This window comes from Poecilia mexicana, unplaced genomic scaffold (genome assembly GCF_051168715.1).
Source record: "Poecilia mexicana isolate PSO_F unplaced genomic scaffold, ASM5116871v1 scaffold_2, whole genome shotgun sequence".
Classification (NCBI taxonomy): Eukaryota; Metazoa; Chordata; class Actinopteri; order Cyprinodontiformes; family Poeciliidae; genus Poecilia; species Poecilia mexicana.
This window is the reverse complement of record NW_028263371.1, coordinates 22,494,159-22,513,123: the sequence shown is the minus strand read 5'-3', so window position 1 is coordinate 22,513,123 and position 18,965 is coordinate 22,494,159. Positions and strand designations below refer to the sequence as shown.

The window sequence follows — 18,965 nt, the reverse complement described above, 5'->3', positions numbered from 1 at the left end:
CATAGACATTTAAAATAATGAATTCTTTGTCAAACTGCAACAATCCTGTCCTAATCTAAAGACACTGATCACTGAGTCCATGCTGTTTTCCAGAATAAAAGCCTCCTGGTTTCCTTCCTCTTTTAATTCATAGAAGATTCTCAGCATCAGGCAGTAAGCTGTCATTAATATTTAATCCTTTAAATCCTGTTATACTAAAAAGTTTCTTTCAGGCACAAGATGTGGCAGAGCAGCAACAACCAAATGGTGAGTTTTATCATCTGTGCCCTACCATAAGCCCAGGCTGGAAGAGATAACTTTAATATTTATAATAATATCCATGAATGGCTTCAAAAAGACTCAGTTTTGAACAAGGATATTTGAGCTTTTAAACATGAGAGGGAAAAATGTTTTAACATTTTGTAAAATGAATATTCTTTTGAACCAGCAGTTTGTTTCTTTTGTGTATTTTAGTAGTTTATTTAACTTGGTTTCTGATTTCACACTGAGTTTTGTTGGTCAAAATTAGTTTAGTTAGGTGTATTTAAAAAAAATATTTTTTGACATAATTTTTTAGTACCACTACTTCAAAAAAGACATAGGCTACCTGCACTGAACATTATTTTATTAATATTATAATTATTGCCATTTTTGTTTGTTTTGATTGTTATTGTTGTTCCAGTATTTTTCATCAAAAATTGAAAAAAACATAATTGAATTATTAGTTTTTCATGTTTAGAATAATTTATTTTAAAGTTTTATAAAAATGCAATAAATTATGTAAGCTCAGCAACAGCCAATCAGAACAGAATAAACATTTAAATTCAAACTGATTGTCACCAACAGTTGCTAATATTTTTATGGCCAAATTATCTTAATTTTATATAGACATGGGGCAGAAACACAGATGCTATTTTTATATAAACTTGTCTAGTGATTTATAGATCAATAGTCATACTGTCCAAAAATGACAAAAAACAAATCTGGTTCTGAATGAAATCAATATGAGTCAAACTGAAAGTGTCATGGAGTCAAAAGCCTCATGGAATTAACAATGACATATAAAAAACCCCCATTAAAATTAAAGGTATAAAATAAAATCTCATTGAAAACCTTAAGAAGTGATAAGTCCGTTATTACCATTATGGTCTGTAAAGTATATTACAGTATTATTTTACATTATAATTGAAAAAAATTAAATCTCAGTTCTTGCATATTCTCTTCGGTCAACTGTATTAATTGTTATTCAAAATGTCTTGCCATATCAGCATGGTCCTTTGTATTTAGTTTAGCTTCTTTGTTTATTTTTGCATTATGTTCTTTGTGTTTTCTGTTTAGTTTCCTTAGGTCAGTTTTACATTTTCTTTGTTAATTGTTGTTTCCTCTATAGTTTATCTCCTGTTATGGCTTCCATCAAATTGTTATTGCTTTTAAACTAAAACGTTGTTTCTGACCTTAATTGTTGTAATCTGCAGCCTTCAGTCTGTAGAAAACCACAGAGCTCCTTCACTCCAGAATCTTCCAGGTTGGTCCAGCCCAGCTCCAGTAATATCAGATGGGTCGGGTTGGACTTCAGAGCTGAGAACAGAGAAATCCAGCTGGCCTCTGACAAATTGTAGCCCCCCAATCTGAATAAAGAATAAATGATGTGAGCTGAAGCCAACAGGATGAAGGTTAAAACTGAAATATGAACAAATAAATAATGAAAATGTAGAAAATTAATTTAATTACACAGATCTGATGCTGGAAAAGACAAAGGCTACAATTCTCCAATCACATCATAACTCTTCTTTTCTTTAGTGTCTGAATGATGATTGGCTGATACTACTGACCAAACAGCACAGATCATCTATATAAATATAACTTTGGATGTGAAAATGTGCACCAGCACCAGGGATAACTCCAATTAACAAAGGTTCAGATTATTTGACAGCAGAAGCTTTTACTTTTCGCAGTTATTTTATGCAACATATTTAGGTATTGACTATTTTGAAGTGGAATATTTCCTTTTATATTAAAACAAACAACACATAAAATTGGCTCTTAAACTTGAGAGGGAAACACTTTTCAACATTATGTAAATTTATTGTTCTATCTTTTGTGTATTTAAGTATTTTTACACTTAGTCTCTAATTTCACACTGAGTTTTGTTGGTCAACATTAGTTTAGTTACACGTATTTAAAAAATATTTTTTGATATAATTTTTTGCCAGTGTCGCCCACCGCTACTTACAGCCCCATCAAAAAAGATGTAGGCTACCTGCACTGAATATAATTGTTAGGAATTTTTAATGGTGCTATCATTTTGATTTCATTTAGAAGTGTTTGAACTCTTCATTGTCTGTGTCAAGGCCTTTGACTGTTGACTGCTGGGTTGAATACTTTTGGCACCAAGTAAAGATAACTGCTCCCTCCAGCCTTGAGAGAAATCTTTCCCAAGGGAAAGAAAGAACCAAATGTCCTGTGTGTAGACAAAGCTTGCATTGTGTCTCTTCTATTTTTATCTCTTTACTTTTCCAAAATAAAAGGCCAGCTCTAGCTGAGACAGGGTAGAACGCTCAGTGAGAGGCTCAGAGGAACACCTTGCTAAAACTTCTCCTTTTGCAAAAGTTTGGCCATAAAACTCACTTACATTGTCCGTTGTTCTTTTATGTAGGTTCAGAAAAATACCTATCAATTATTTTATTGGTATATAATTATTGTAATTTTTGTTGCTGTTATGATTGTTATTGTTGTTTCAGTATTTTTATTTAATAAAAAATGTTAATAAACACCATTACTGAATTACCAGTTTTTCCGAAAACAAAAAGTCAAATTTATATATATTTTTAAAGGTGTCATCATCATCATATCTTTATGTATAAAAATGCAATAAAAATTCAACCTAAATTATGTAAGTTCAGCAGCAGCCAATCAGAACAGAATAAAAATTTAAATTCAAACTGATCGTCAACAATAGTAATCAAATTTTTATGTTCTGTGACATTTTCTGACATGTTATTCAGTCCAGTTTAAACTCTGAACTATTAGCAAAAAGCTGTAAAAGTAAACATGGATCTATATCAGTCATAACTCTTCTTTTCTTTAGTGTCAGATTCTGGTGCTCCAGCTCCGTGCTGCCTTCAGGAAAACGGGATGCAAGAGTGTCGTCTATTAAATTTCACCACATATCTGTGTAAAGCTCTGGTGTAAACCAGAGCTTTAAGTGGAAAACATGAGGGCCAAATCCTCTTTATCTTATACAAATATAGGACAGAAAGATGGATAATATTTTTATCTAAATTTGTCTATTGATTTACAGATCAATAGTTTTACTGTCCAGAAATTACAAAGAACAAATCTGGTTCTGAATCAAATCCACCTGAGTCAAATTTAAAGTGCCATGGAGTCAAAAGCCTCGTGGCACCGAGCGTTCCCCTTCAGGTTTGGCATCCTCCCTGGATCAAGTAACTCACCCTTCCAGATCTCAAATAATCACCTCACAGCTTTGGTCTAACTTTATCTGTCTTCTTGCAGACACTGAGTTCCTGATTCCTTCTTACTCCCCCCAAGATCATTTGATTCCTTGCAAATAAATCATTAACTGCTCTCCCTCTGCCAGTGTGTTTTCTGCATATGAGTTCAAAGACTCTCCCAAAACACAACAGTATAATTTATGGCCTCAATATCATCTTACATTATAATTGGAAAAAAAAAATCTCAATTCTTGCCATATTCTGTTCAGTCTCCCGTGTTATTGCTCAAAATGTCTTTCCGTATCAGTATCTTCCTTTGTATTTAGTTTAGTTTGTTTATCTTTACATTTTGTTCTCTGTGTTTTTCTGTTTAGTTTTCTTAGATCAGTTTTAGATTTTCTTGGTTTATTGTTGTTTCCTCTTTAGTTTCTCTCCTGTGTCTCCTTCAGGTTTTATTATTTTCACACTAAAACTTGGTTTCTTACTCCAATGTTTGTAGTCTGCAGCCTTCAGTCTGTAGAAAACCACAGAGCTCCTTCACTGCAGAATCTCCCAGGTTGCTGTCTAACAGGTTCAGTTCTGTCAGATTGGTCGGTTTGGACTTCAGAGCTGAGAACAGAGACGTCCAGCTGGTCTCTGACAAACTGCAGCTGTACAATCTGAATAAAGAATAAAAGATGTAAGCTGAAGCCAACGGGGTGCAGGTTAAAACTGAAATATGAACAAATAAATAATAAAAATCTCCAAAATGTATTTAATTAAACCGATAAGATGCTGTTAAAGTCTAATACTATAATCCTCCAATCACATCAGAGCAGAGTTCTTTGATGTCAGGAATGCTGAATGATGATTGGCTGATACAAATGACCTCCCAGCACAGCACAGATATGACAGGATGGCTACAGGATGGAAATTTAGATTTCATTTCAAATTTTTTGGGGGGAATTTAATTTAAAACAAAATTCAGTCTAAATGAAAGACAGAATCAAATGTTTTTTAATCATTTAAAATGTTAAACTTTAATAAGTTCTGTGTCGTATATTTTTTCAGATATTTTTTTCCCTAGTAAACTCAGAGGGCCGCTCCAAAGCCACATCCGGCCCAGAAAACCGCCAGTTGATTAGCCCTGCTCTAGATCAGAAGGACCCATCATGGGGACGACTGCTGGCTGGACAGATATCTAAAGACAGTCCTGGACAACAAGGATGGAGTCCTGAAAAGGTCAAGAAGCTGGTTGTTCATAGAGCTGCATCCAAGAATATTCAGGGAAAGTTGGTTAGAAGGAAAAACTGGTGGTGAAAATGAGAACCAACACCAGGGATAACTATAACCTTGACAGGATTGTCTGGGGGAGCTTGACCAGGAGAGGACTGAGGCTGGAATCCAAACATCTGGATCCACTACGTTCAGACGGACCAGGGAGGGAGGGAGGGAAGGAGCGTTTCTCTCTCTCTCTCTCTCTCTCGAAAGGAGGCACGCGCAATCCTGCTGAGGTAAAGCAGCGGCAGCGCGCGAGGCAAAGAGCTTATAAACCTATCCTTTAGGAATAAATCTGCTCTGCTAGTGAAATGCTAAGAGCAAAAGAGACGCTTGCAGCCCGGCTTTAAAAAAAAAAAAAAAAAAAAAAAAATATATATAAAAAAAAAAAAAAATTCCCTTCTCACCCTCCGTGGGTGGTCTCTTTCATCCTCTGAGCTCGGGTCCTCTACCAGAGGCCTGGGAGCTTGAGGGTTCTGCGCAGTATCTTGGCTGTTCCTAGAACTGGACTGAGATGTCTGATGTTGTTCCTGGGATCTGTTTGAGCCACTGCTCCAGTTTGGGGGTGACTGCCCCGAGGGCCCAGTTTCTCATGCTCCTTTTTCCTGATGTTGTGGTCACTTGGTATTGCTACATCCACCACAACGGCTTTCCTCTGTTCTTTATCCACCACCACAATGTCCGGTTGGTTCGCCATTACCATCTTGTCTGTTTGGATCTGGAAGTCCCACAGGATCTTAGCTCGGTCATTCTCCACCACCTTTGGGGGTGTTCCCCACTTTGACCTCGGGGCTTCCAGTCCATATTCGGCACAGATGTTCCTGTACACTATGCCCGCCACTTGGTTATGTCGTTCCATGTATGCTTTCCCTGCCAGCATCTTGCACCCTGCTGTTATGTGCTGGACTGTCTCAGAGGCCTCCTTGCACAACCTACACCTTGGGTCTTGTCTGGTGTGGTAGATCTGAGCCTCTATTGCTCTGGTGTTTAGTGCTCAGCGATGTGCTGAGCACTAAACACGTGCTCAGCGAATGTGCTCAGCGAATGTGCTCATTCGCTGAGCACATCGTCCATTGAGGCTTTGTCCTTGATGTATTTATGGATCTTGGATGTTTCATCCTGGACAGTGGCTCTCACACTCACTAGTCCTCTGCCTCCTTCCTTACGGCTTGTGTACAGTCTCAGGGTGCTGGAACCCTCCATGCATGGTTAGCAGCATGGAGGGTTGTGCACAATTGCACTGTTGTAACTCGCCCCAGCCCGGATTCGAACCCCGGTCTCCCGGGTGGTAGACTGGTGTCTACCCACTGAGCTATACAGTCAGCTATATATATATATATATATATATATATATATATATATATATATTTTTTTATAGCTCAGTGGGTAAGACACCAGTCTACCACCTGGGAGACCGGGGTTCGAATCCAGGTTGGGGCAAGTTACAACAGTGCAATTGAGCTATGCAGTGTGGGTCCCTAGGCAAGACCCTTGGAGCTATATAGCCTACCTCATACAATGAGAGACACTGATAAGCATGACATGCCGGCTCAGACGTCGCCCGGCCAAACAAGGTCTGCGTCAGGTGCTGGGGAACCAGAGCACCTTGATGAAAAATGGGCTACTGGAACAAGACGGAAATGGGCGAGAGACGAAAACATGGATCTGTTGGAATGCTACTACTCAAGTAACCCTAGTCAGAGGGGTTACATGCAAAGACTGAGGGTGGAATGGTTACTTCGACACCCACAGTCTACAATGACTGCCAAACAACTAGTAGCTCAGTGCTCCAACATCCGCAAACGGCAACTGCTATCACAACTTGAGATTGACGAGGTACAACACAAATGCTACGGCATAAGGGAGGAGCCCAAAGGTAAGGTCAGGGGGGAGTTAACTACTCCCCACCCCGAGACTGGGTATGCAGCCCCAGTAATGAACGAACTATCAAAGCTGAACGAGACAGCAACTGACCTGAGAGAGAGAATCGTGGCCCGAATGAACACCAGGCAACCCCTACGCCAATTACGGCTGAGTGAAGTACCATCAGAAAGTCTCATTGAAGATGTGAATGCAGCATTGAGAACAATCCCTACCAACACCATAACAGAAACCAATGAGCTGATATACAACTCAGCATCAGTGATCCTTGAAATGCTCGGCTATAAGAGCAACCATGAGACCCAATATCCATCATGGAAAAGACGGTTAGAGGCTAAGATCAAGATAACAAGGAGGGAAGTGAGTCAGCTGTCAGAGCTCCTAAGGGGTGCAATGAAAATATCAGTACCCAAGAAGTACAGCCAGATGCCCATACCTGAAGCACTCGAAACTGCCAAACAAAGGCTCCAAGCCTTGGCCAGCCGCCTAAAGAGATACACAAGAGAGAATGAAGCCAGGAGGATCAACCGGCTCTTCTCCACCCAACCAGCTAAAGTGTACTCTCAATGGCAGGGTACTAACAACAGAGTAGACCCACCAAGGCTGGAGACTGAACAATACTGGAAAGGCATATGGGAAAGGGAGGCGTCCCACAACAGCAAGGCACAGTGGCTAACCTCTCTACGAGAGGACCACAGCAACCTCCCTGAACAAGCCCCGGTAACCATCACTGTGGCAGATGTCCAAGAAAGAGTCTCGGGTATGAAAAACTGGACAGCACCAGGGCCTGACATGATCCATGCCTACTGGCTAAAGAAACTCACTGCCCTCCATGAGCGACTGGCAGCTCAGCTGAACCAGCTGCTACAGAATGGGACTCACCCTGAATGGTTAACTGAAGGGCGCACAATCCTGATCCAGAAGGATCCCTCAAAGGGTTCAGTCCCATCCAACTATCGGCCAATAACCTGTCTCTCTACAACATGGAAGCTCATGTCAGGCATCATAGCGGCTAAGATAAGCGGACACATGGATAAATACATGAGCACGGCACAGAAGGGCATCGGCATAAATAGTAGAGGAGCCAAACACCAACTCCTTGTAGACCACACAGTCGCCCGAGACTGCAAAACCCGACACACCAACCTGTGCACCGCTTGGATTGATTACAAGAAAGCCTATGACTCAATGCCACACACCTGGATCATTGAATGCTTAGAGATGTACAACATCAATAGGACTCTAAGAGCCTTCATTGCAAACTCGATGGGGCTGTGGAAAACCACCCTTGAAGCCAACTGCAAACCGCTTGCACAAGTGTCCATCAAATGTGGCATATACCAAGGAGATGCTCTGTCCCCACTGCTGTTCTGCATAGGCCTGAACCCCCTCAGCCAAATCATCAACAAGACTGGCTACGGATACCGACTTAAGAATGGGGCCACAATCAGTCACCTCCTCTACATGGATGACATCAAGCTGTACGCCAAGAGCGAGCGAGACATCGACTCACTGATCCACACCACCAGGATCTACAGCACTGACATTGGGATGTCATTCGGACTAGAGAAGTGTGGCCGGATGGTTACAAAGAGAGGGAAGGTCGTCCGCACAGAAGGGGTCTCACTCCCAGAGGGAACGATAGCAGACATAGAGCACAGCTACAAGTACCTGGGAATACCACAAGCAAATGGCAACCTCGATGAGGTCACAAGGAAAGGAGCCACAGCCAAATACCTCCAACGAATAAGGCAAGTCCTGAGAAGCCAGCTCAATGGCAAGAACAAGATCCGTGCAATAAACAGCTATGCCTTACCAGTAATCAGATACCCTGCCGGAATAATTAGCTGGCCAATGGAAGAGATGAAGGCCACGGATGTTAAGACTCGGAAGCTACTAACCATGCATGGAGGGTTCCACCCCAAATCCAGCACCCTGAGACTGTACACGAGCCGTAAGGAAGGAGGCAGAGGACTAGTGAGTGTGAGAGCCACTGTCCAGGATGAAACATCCAAGATCCATAAATACATCAAGGACAAAGCCTCAATGGACGATGTGCTCAGCGAATGTCTCAGACAATGGGGAACAGAGGACGAGGTGCTGGAGGAACCATCATGGGAAGACAAGCCCCTACATGGGATGTACCACCGACAAATAACTGAAGTGGCTGATATCAGGAAATCCTACCAATGGCTGGAGAAAGCTGGACTCAAGGACAGCACGGAGGCCCTCATCCTGGCCGCCCAGGAACAGGCCCTAAACACCAGAGCAATAGAAGCTCAGATCTACCACACCAGACAAGACCCAAGGTGTAGGTTGTGCAAGGAGGCCTCTGAGACAGTCCAGCACATAACAGCAGGGTGCAAGATGCTGGCAGGGAAAGCGTACATGGAACGACATAACCAAGTGGCGGGCATAGTGTACAGGAACATCTGTGCAGAATATGGACTGGAAGCCCCGAGGTCAAAATGGGGGACACCCCCAAAGGTGGTGGAGAATGACCGAGCTAAGATCCTGTGGGACTTCCAGATCCAGACAGACAAGATGGTAATGTCGAACCAACCGGACATTGTGGTGGTGGATAAAGAACAGAGGAAAGCCGTTGTGGTGGATGTAGCAATACCAAGTGACCACAACATCAGGAAAAAGGAGCATGAGAAACTGGAGAAATACCAGGGCCTCAGAGAGGAACTGGAGAAGGCCTGGAAGGTGAAGACCACAGTGGTGCCTGTGGTCATCGGGGCCCTCGGGGCAGTCACCCCCAAACTGGAGCAGTGGCTCAAACAGATCCCAGGAACAACATCAGACATCTCAGTCCAGAAATGTGCAGTTCTAGGCACAGCCAAGATACTGCGCAGAACCCTCAAGCTCCCAGGCCTCTGGTAGAGGACCCGAGCTCAGAGGATGAAAGAGACCACCCACGGAGGGTGAGAGGGGAATTTTTTTATTTATTTATTTATTTTTTATTTTTTTTTTTGTTTACCATGGCGGGCCGCCAGGCTTATAATACACTGGGGGAAACCCTGAAGGATTAAAGTGATTTTATTGTATAAATAGAGAAAACAAACCCCAGTTTCTTCACTTTACTGACTGAACTCTCCAGGATCTCAGACAGATTCTTCATATCAGAGTCTCCAAAGGTTCCACCTCTCAGTTGAATCTCACTTATTTCCACTTCAGTCAGATTTGGGTTGGACTTCAGAGCTGAAGCCACAACTTCACATTCGTCCTTTTGGATCAAACAGCCACCAAGTCTGTGATGAGAGAAGAAATAAATTCAGTTCTAATAAAATCAATCTGGATCATAAACAGACTAAAATATGATAACAGTGATGTCATCATGATGTCATCATCTGATCAACATCTGATCTTCAGTTTACTGAGTTTGACCCGACAGAGAGTCTGTGCAGTTCCTGACTAAAGTCCAGGTTCTGGTTCTGGTCCAGGCTTCATGTCCTCAGACCTTCAGCTCAGTCAGATGTTGAAGATCTTCTATCATCTGTGAAGGAAAGTTCAGTTTCTCTGCAGCATCAGAGCCTCAAAGGAGCTGCAGCAGCTGATGAAGAGGCTGACTGAGCTGAATGAAGGAAACTACATTCAGCTCAGTCAGCCTCCTGATGGAGAGGAGGAGGAACTGCTCAAAGCTCTGACTCACAGAGTGACTAGGACTATACCGTTTGGCTCCTTGAGCTCTTCTACCAAGCAGGAAGTGAGTTATAAATGAAGTGAGCAGAGCAGGAAGTCCAGCCTGCTGTGGACCTCTGGCATCTCTGGGTTTGTTTAGCCCATATCTGCTGCTGCAGCATCTAGAATCCTCCTCATCAATAATAATCCTAAAAGGTGAATTATGGAGCAGCAGCTCAATGAGTGAAGAGGAGTTTAAAGTTAAAAATGTCTCTTTGGTTGATTGGATCTGTCAGAGAAAATATAAATTTTCTACAATTCAGGGTTTTCTCTTCATTTCAACATGAAAACTGATAAAAAGTTAAATATTTTTAAATGATCAAAATGTCTAAATACCAGAAGCTGCAGCTGTCCTGGATGAACTGAATGTTTAGATGTTTGAATGGCTGAAATCATCCAGAGGATGAAGGAAGTAGTTAAAGGCCAAAAACATCCAGAATCAACTTGAAGGAAGAAGAAGAAACAGGAGGACAATAGTGCTGAATCAGCATTCACACAATGAAAACATCTGGACTCACCGAGCCTTTCTGCAGTTCCTCACAGCTGGAACCAGTCTCTGTCGTCCATATTCTGATGTGTTGTACTTCTCCAGGTCCAACTCATCCAGAACCTCTGACATCTGCAGCATGAAGGCCAGAGCTGAACAGTCAGTCACTGAGAGCTCCTTCCCTGAATCCAGCAGCCGTTGGATCTCCAGATAAAATGAGACGTCGTTCATCTCCATCAGACAGTAGAAGATGTTGATGCTTCTGTCAGGAGAAATATCGTCAGTGTTCATCTCCTTCAGGTTGGTGATGATTCTCTGTCTGGTTTCTGGACGGTTCTCTGTCTGACCCAGCAGATCCTCTAAGTGTCTCTGGTTGGACTCCACAGTGAGACCATGAAGGAAGCGGACCAACAGGTCCAGGTGGCCATTTTTACTGCTGAGGGATTTCTCCATGACTTTCTTCATGAACTCATCTAGAGATGTTTCATCGTATTTTTCTCCCAGGAACGTCTTGATAACCTCTGACCTCCTGCTGGTGAAGCAGTGGAGCATGTAGACGGCAGCCAGAAACTCCTGGATGCTCAGATGGACAAAGGAGTAGACAGAGATGTTGCCCAGCCCAGTTTCCTCTTTAAACATCTGAGTGAAAACTCCTGAGTACAATGCAGCATCTTTGATGTTGATGTCACACCATTTGAGGTCTTTGTCATAGAAGATCAGGTTTCCCTTCAGCAGCTGATCTAAAGCCAGACTACCTAGAGAATCAATCAGCTTCCTGTTCTCTGGATCTTCAGCGTTTCCACTATACTTCTCCTTAATTGTGAGTTGAACCAGCAGGAACTCTATGTACATCTCAGTCAGGGTCTTGGGCAGCTCTCCTCCTTCTCTGGTCTCCATCATTTCCTCCAGAACTTTAGCAGTGATCCAGCAGAAAACTGGGATGTGACACATGATGTGGAGAGTTTTTGATTTCTTAATGTGGGAGATGATCCTGCTGGCCTTATCATCATCATCTCTGAATCTGTTCCTGAAGTACTTCTCCTTCTGGAGGTCAGTGAATCCTCTGACCTCTGTTACCTTGTCAACACACTCAGCAGGGATCTGATTGGCTGCTGCAGGTCGTGTGGTTATCCAGAGGAGAGCAGAGGGAAGCAGTTTCCCCCTGATGAGGTTTGTCAGCAGAACATCCACTGAGCTGGACTCTGTAGCATCAGTCAGGATCAGATTCTTCTTGAAGTCCAGAGAAAGTCGACTCTCATCCAAGCCATCGAAGATGAACAGAATTTTGAACTGTTCAAAGCTGCTGATTTCTCTGGTTTTAGAAAATAATTTGTGAATCAGTTCCACCAAACTGAACTTTTCTTCTTTCAGCACATTCATCTCTCTGAAAGTGAATGGAAATATGAAATCAATGTCTTGGTTGGTTTTGCCTTCAGCCCAGTCCAGAATGAACTTATGTGTTAAGACTGTTTTCCCAATGCCAGCCACTCCCATGGTCATCACTGTTCTGATTGGTTGATCACTTCCAGGTGGGACTTTAAAGAGGTCTTCTCTTCTGATTGCTGTTTCTTGTTTCCTGGATGTTGTTTCAATGCGTCTAACTTCATGTTCCTGGTTGACCTCTCTAGTTAACCCCTCTGTGATGTGGAGCTCTATGTAGATCTGGTTCAGAGAGGTTTGATTTCCAAGTTCAGAAATGCCTTCAGAGAGACTCTGGAACTTCTTCTTCAGAGACGCTTTAAAGTCAGGCTGATACAAACCAACAATATCTGAAGGAAGAAAAACAAACAAAATAAAAACAATTTGCAATATTCTAACAAGTAATTGGACAAATAAAGTGGCCAGTTTGGTTCTTCTTCATAACCTTCTATGAATGTAACATAATTCAATAATTAGAGAAAACTAATGAAAGTCATTCCAAAGTCAGTCTACAAAGACTGTAGTCTAGACAGTAGTTTTCTTTTGTCAACCACTAAAACATTCAGCATGCAGCCCCACTGAATGAGCTGGAAACACAGTCTCTATCAGACTGTGAAGTATCTGCACTACTAGCAGGTCATATAGACTGGGATGAAGGTCCAAAGTAGAAACTGGTTTCATGACTGGTCCAGGATCTGGAGCAGTTGGTCCAGCCAGGTGAAAACCATTTGCCTGTTTTTTCACTTCAAGAGCTTCATGATAGTCAGAGAAACAATGTTGTCCTATCACAAGTCATCCCATTCAGCATCCAGGGGAGATGACCATCAAAATGAGAGAGTTGAATCCTAAAACAGTGGAAAAAACTGAAGACGCGCAATGACATCCTGTACAAAGTTTGCAAAGATTCATTAACGGGAAAAAGCAACATCAGTACATGATGGTTTGATCAAAGAGGAGGACATTTTTTGTATTCAGGTAACAATTATTTGGTTGTCAATTTGAGAACTTGTAGATAGAGCATTAAGTCTGGCCAACTCCGTAATGTCACTTTCTATTGAAACATGGAAACCCTTTGTTGCACAGTGATTGTTAGTAAAACCCAGCTGAGTTTAGCTGATGTTACCTTGTAGGTCACTTCTGACCTATAACTGTTTCGAGAAGTTCAGGGGGGAAGATGTAGCTGAGTTCATTTTGCAGGGTTTTCCTAAGAAAACTTGCTCAGCCCAGCTGAGGCGGCCTACTGGCAGTCCACCATGTGTATTAAAAGATGTTAAGCTGACAGGACATGTAAGAATATTACTGAATAATTATATGTTACAGGAAAACATCACCAGTGAAATCCTATTTAAAACCACTGTGATTGAGTCTTAAAAACAAATCAAAATATACAATTAAAATAAATATCATTTATTTGCACTTTTGTTTAATCCAAATTAAGTTAGCAGCTCCATCAGGCCCCCTGGGGCTTCAGGGTCCATAAATGCTGACATTTTAACACAGACCACAGATACATGAATGTAATACTTGTTTATTGAGATGATTGCTCACAAATACAATTTAGTAAACTGCAATTATAACTGATTGCTTTTTAGGTTGGCCAATTAAACTACTCCCCCTCTCTCAGACTAAATCCAACACATCTGTTAGAGGTGCTGATGTTTTTAGCAACAAAAGGGGCGCCTGGAAAATTTTAATCAAAAAGGGTAACAGACTCAATTTCAAAACGTTGGAAAAACTTATTTTTTAAAATAAAAATAAAAATCCCAGTCCACATGCATCCTTATTCACAACACATTTGCTGCTTCCAGGCTGCAGGAACTTCAGTTCTAATGGTTCTGAGCCGTCTGGTGGTTCTGAACACTAACTAGTGTCTCCAGCAGGGGGCACTGTCCAAGTCAAAGCCTCCTGCTGCTGGTCCCTGTCTGTCCTGAACCTTTTCCTCCTGCTCTGCTTCCTCGTCTTCCTCACTCATTACATCACATTGACCTTTGATCTTGTAATCAGCCAAACATCACTATTGATCACCACCAATCACCTGATTGGAAGAATCCAACATTTATACCACTGACCTTTGACCTGGAGATGAACCCGTTTCATCATCAGGATGACTCGTTTCCTGATGGAGACTCTGCAGGTGTAAATCCCACTGTCTGCAGGTCTGGGACGTTCCAGAGTCAGACTGAGGTCTCCAGTCTTCAGTGGGTCGTCATTCATCCTGGTTCTGCTGGTCAGGTTCTGTTCTTCAGGATCATCAGAACCTTTCTGATACACATGGACCGTCCTGTTCTCTCCGTCCCTCCACTCCACTCTAGCGCCTCCAGGCAGGCAGACTCTGGTTCTGCAGGGCAGCAGGACAGACTTCACCCCTGAATCCACCTTCACCTGTGGAGCTGAGAGACAACAGAGAACAAGATGAGCCGGACAGACAGACAGATGGACGGACAGCAGCTGACGAGAGAGAAGTGGAGCAAATGATGATGAGCTGATGTAATCTGAGTTCCTCCTGGACCTGGATGGACCAGAGACCATCAAGGTATTTCTGGTGGAAAGTTCAAGTCAGAGAGACAAATCCTACAGCAGAGTTAGATCTCCAAGGCAGTATGAGGGGCATCTAACTGTTCTGAATGCAAGACTGAATTGTAGTAATTGTCGCCACTAGGGGGCGCAGGCATTTTGTGAGTAATGTTTTGTTCAAATGTGAAATAATGTTCAGGAATCAGTGCAGATCAGCTGAAGTTGTTTGTAGGTAGTTTATGTGGTATTTTATGAGAGTATGTGTCCGTCAGACTGGTAAGATATAGTTTATTTGTGTTTAAGAAGAATAACGTATATTTTATTACTTTAGACATTTTCTGTTTGCTCATTTTGCCAAAAGAAGCTGAGTTTTACTTTAAAATGGTGAATTCTGTTATGTTTAGTTGCTCTCTTTTACTTTATTTAATCTTATTAGTAACTAATAAAACATCCAAACATTGGATCTCACAATGGCCATAAAGAACAAGACCTACAGACCATAAGACTGGAGTAATGAGAAGAATGTTTTATTTTATTTTCCAAATATAGCTAAGCTATAAGGACTTACATTAAGGCTTAAAAGACAAGTAATGTGACTATAATATGTTTGTAACTTACAAAATGACTATTGGTGTTCATGGTGGATTGTAAGTTTTATTTAGCTGTTCCTTTGTAGAACCACCCGTCCACCTAAACCCTGAATCTGCCGATTAAAGAACCAGGAAATCATCACCTTGTCATTTCGTTGAGGGTCACTGAGGCTTTTAATTGATGAATATTCTGCGATCACCACCTCAGTAATACGATGCAGAATCTTGTGATCTGCATAGTTACTAATTGGTCCTTTGAGTCGGATTGAGATGATTACAGAGTGAATATGGATTATGACTCTGAATGAGCAGGTTGGGTCCACAGTGGGCTGTGTGACCACCAGGATGGATGATTATGGGGGATAAACACGGCCGTCTAAACGCTACGTTGGAACAGCATCAGACTAGAGAGGAGCATGGCGAGGTGAATGTTACCCAGCATGCCACATGAGTTCATGACCATTGTGCAGCAACTGGAGGAGGATAATAATCGACTTCAGCTGATGGTTAAAGACATGAGGAGATAATGGACTTTCTCCTGACTTTCAACCTTTAATGCCACAGTCCATCCCTCATCTCAACCATGACCTGGACCTAATCTGGACACCAACATGTCCTCTGCCGCCCAAACATTGGATCCCACAGTGGCCTTAAAGGAGAATAAGACCTACAGACCATCCATACCAGAGTTCACAAAGGATAATCCCAGGCAGTCTGCCAGATTAAGAAGATTGATATTCTTCCAGCCAATGCAACAGAGAGGTTCAAACATCAGGTGCCATGTGACCACCTGAAAAATCTGAAGAAGCTTTTCTAACTACTGAGTCATACAGACATTCACCAGGGGCCTCATGCATAAAGCGTGAGAACAAAAAATGTATGGAGCCATATTTTATGCACAAGTCGGCATGTATAAAAATTAACATTGGTCAAAGTTTGTGTAAATATAAGCACACTTTTTCGCTGGTGTGAAAATGTGTGGCAGCCATGCAAACTATCTGTAAACAAATCAAACTACAAAGAGTCAAAACTTAAATAAATCCACTGAAATATGACAACATTTAGTTATTTAGACCAAGTAGCATCTAACAGACGTCCAGCTTTCAGTTTGTAGTTCAGTCGTCTGGAGTTCAACAGTCACCAAGAACCAGAGATCAGAAAAGATCCAGAGAGCAGAGAGACGCTGCTGGTTCTGGCTGTGGTTCTGTTCATGATGTTTATAACTTCGCTGCATTTGATCTGAACATGAATGAACATAAAGATCTGAACTTATATGACAAGATGAACCTTTGACCTCTGACCCCCAGGACAGGTCACACGATGTCCAACAGCATTCTGGGGTCAGGAACATTCAGAGACTCACCTTTCAGGAAATAACCTTCAAAATTATATAAACCGCCGGCACAGACGATGAGAACCAGCAGAACCAGCAGAACCAGCAGAACTATGGCCCAGGATGGAAACGGTTCTGTGGAAAAACAGAGAAAGATTTATCTCAATCTGACCTTTGACCTTTATCAGCAGCTCTGACCTGATGCTCTGACCTTTCTTTACATATTTCAGAACCACAGTGTGTCTCAGGACGTCCTGGTCTCTGTGGACGGTGCAGACGTAGCGTCCATCGTCTCTGTGTGTGGGATACATGAGGGTCAGGCTGACGTCTCCGGTCCTCAGGAAGTCTTTGTTCATCTCTGTGCGACAGCTGTAAAGTCTGTCCTGCTGGGCGTAGTGTTTACTCGTGTTGGGAAACACATAAATGAACATGGAACGAGGTTCTGGCCGGGTCCACTCCACTGACGTGTCCTCAGGAAGGTCGACTGATGTTCTGCAGGGCAGGACGACAGAATCTGACTCTTCAGTGACGTCGACCTCCTGCTGATCAACTGAGAGGAAATAAAGAACAAAATGAGCAGAAACAGTTTGGATCATTATTCTGGATTGATGTCGTCATTCAGTTTCTGTCTGCAGTATAAAAATCATGTCTTTAATAATCAACATAAAATCAGAAACTTTAATCCATCAGTGGTTCGTTGTCCATCAGTGGACAGTTATTGATGCATCAGAGGGTTTGATCTATACATAGCAGATCTACAAAACCTGCTTTGTAGATCTGTAGATCTACCTGGAGGCTGAAGATGAGAAACACAAATACAAATTATTCCTGTAGATTCATCCTGGAATTCTGGTCCATGATCATCATAAAATAAATAGTGTAAAAAGAGAAAAGGTCATGTTAAATTATGTTTTATAATCTTAATAAATATAAAGTCTTTTTAAGAAGTCATGAAATGATGAGGGCTGCAAAGTGATGCAGTTGGTAGAGCTGTCGCCTTGCAGCAAGAAGATTCTGGATTTGATTCCCAGGCCGGGTCTTTCTGCATGGAGTTTGAATGTTCTCCCTGTGCATGGTGGGTTCTCTCCGGGTTCCTCCCATAGTCCAAAAACATGACTGGTTAAATGGTCTCTCTAAATTGTCACTAGGTGTGAGAGTGTGTGTGCATGGTTGTCTGTGTTTGTGTTGTCCTGCGACAGACTGGCGACCTGTCCAGGGTGACCCCACCTCTCACGTGGAACATTAGTTGGAGAGGCACCAGCATCTCCCAACCCCATTAAGGGACAAGACTGTATAGAAAATGGATGGATGGATGAAATGATGCAGAATATTTATTTAATTCATGAATATTATTTTTGTCTATTTACATTAATGTGTTTCAATACAACTGCAGTCATTAAATAACCGAATGCTTTACTGTTAATAAAAGACTAAAATAGTAACTGAGGTCAATTATGGAGACCTAAAGAAACATGAAATATAAAATGTTAATGAAACCATTTTGTTATAGATTAACAAGTTTATAGGAAGTAAATTTGTTTCCATAGTAACTCAGATTATAGAAATGCTTCACTAATTTCTATAATGAATGAATTATTTAATTCTAGAGCAAAATGATTGTAGAAATAATTTCATTATAGAAATAATCCATTCATCCATTCATTGGTTATTCTGAGTTATTTTAGGCCTGGTCTCCATGGTTACAGAAACTATGAACAATTATTAATTTTCTCATTTCATCAAATTCGTTCATAGCATAAAACTTTACAATAGGGAGTGCTGCTTGTTTGTCTGACCTTTGACCTTCAGATAAATGTGTTTCAGGTTCCGTTCTTCTCTTCCATCAGAGATGCTGCAGCTGTAGTTTCCTCCATCATCCTGCTCAGGTTTCCTCAGAGTCAGGCTGAAGTTTCCAGTATCCAGAGCGTCAGGATTCATGGAGGTCCGTCCTCTGAAACGCTGGTTCTGGTTTTTAAGATCGTCACCGTTTTCTCTCCGTAGGTGGACAGAGTTAGGACTGAGATCACTGCGAGTCCAGATGAGGAACGGATCTTCAGGTGGAGTACCAGAGTAAATGCAGGGCAGCAGGACAGACTCCGCCCCCTCGTTAACCTCCACCACTCCACCCAAAGCATGTTGGGAAACTGAGGACACAAGATGAGAGTTTAGTGTATAAATAATGATCAGTTATTCACTAGTGATGAAAGATTTCAGCTCTAGAGAGTCTGACTCCTAAACAGCGATACTGAACTCTTATTTGGGCAGCAAAGATCTCCGTTCATGTAATATGTAACTCACATTAAGCAATATGTCATAAATACTCATAAAAGTGCTGCTAAAAATGTAAAAACTGAAGGATTGAAACA

At 41.8% G+C, this 18,965-nt stretch overlaps 1 protein-coding gene across 2 annotated transcripts in view; it reads right to left on the bottom strand.

Moving 5' to 3' along the window:
- LOC106934082 (NACHT, LRR and PYD domains-containing protein 3-like) overlaps positions 1 to 18,965 on the bottom strand; it is a 93,075-nt gene that overhangs the window by 7,440 nt on the left and 66,670 nt on the right. For both annotated transcript variants that reach the window (XM_088003731.1, XM_088003730.1), the window contains exons 3-10: positions 18,396 to 18,743; positions 16,811 to 17,149; positions 16,630 to 16,734; positions 14,232 to 14,552; positions 10,775 to 12,512; positions 9,641 to 9,826; positions 3,920 to 4,093; positions 1,434 to 1,607 (exon numbers count right to left, since the gene is read on the bottom strand). In XM_088003731.1, the coding sequence (XP_087859857.1) occupies positions 1,434 to 1,607; positions 3,920 to 4,093; positions 9,641 to 9,826; positions 10,775 to 12,512; positions 14,232 to 14,552; positions 16,630 to 16,734; positions 16,811 to 17,149; positions 18,396 to 18,743 (3,385 nt within the window). The remainder of the gene's footprint in view (positions 1 to 1,433; positions 1,608 to 3,919; positions 4,094 to 9,640; positions 9,827 to 10,774; positions 12,513 to 14,231; positions 14,553 to 16,629; positions 16,735 to 16,810; positions 17,150 to 18,395; positions 18,744 to 18,965) is intronic.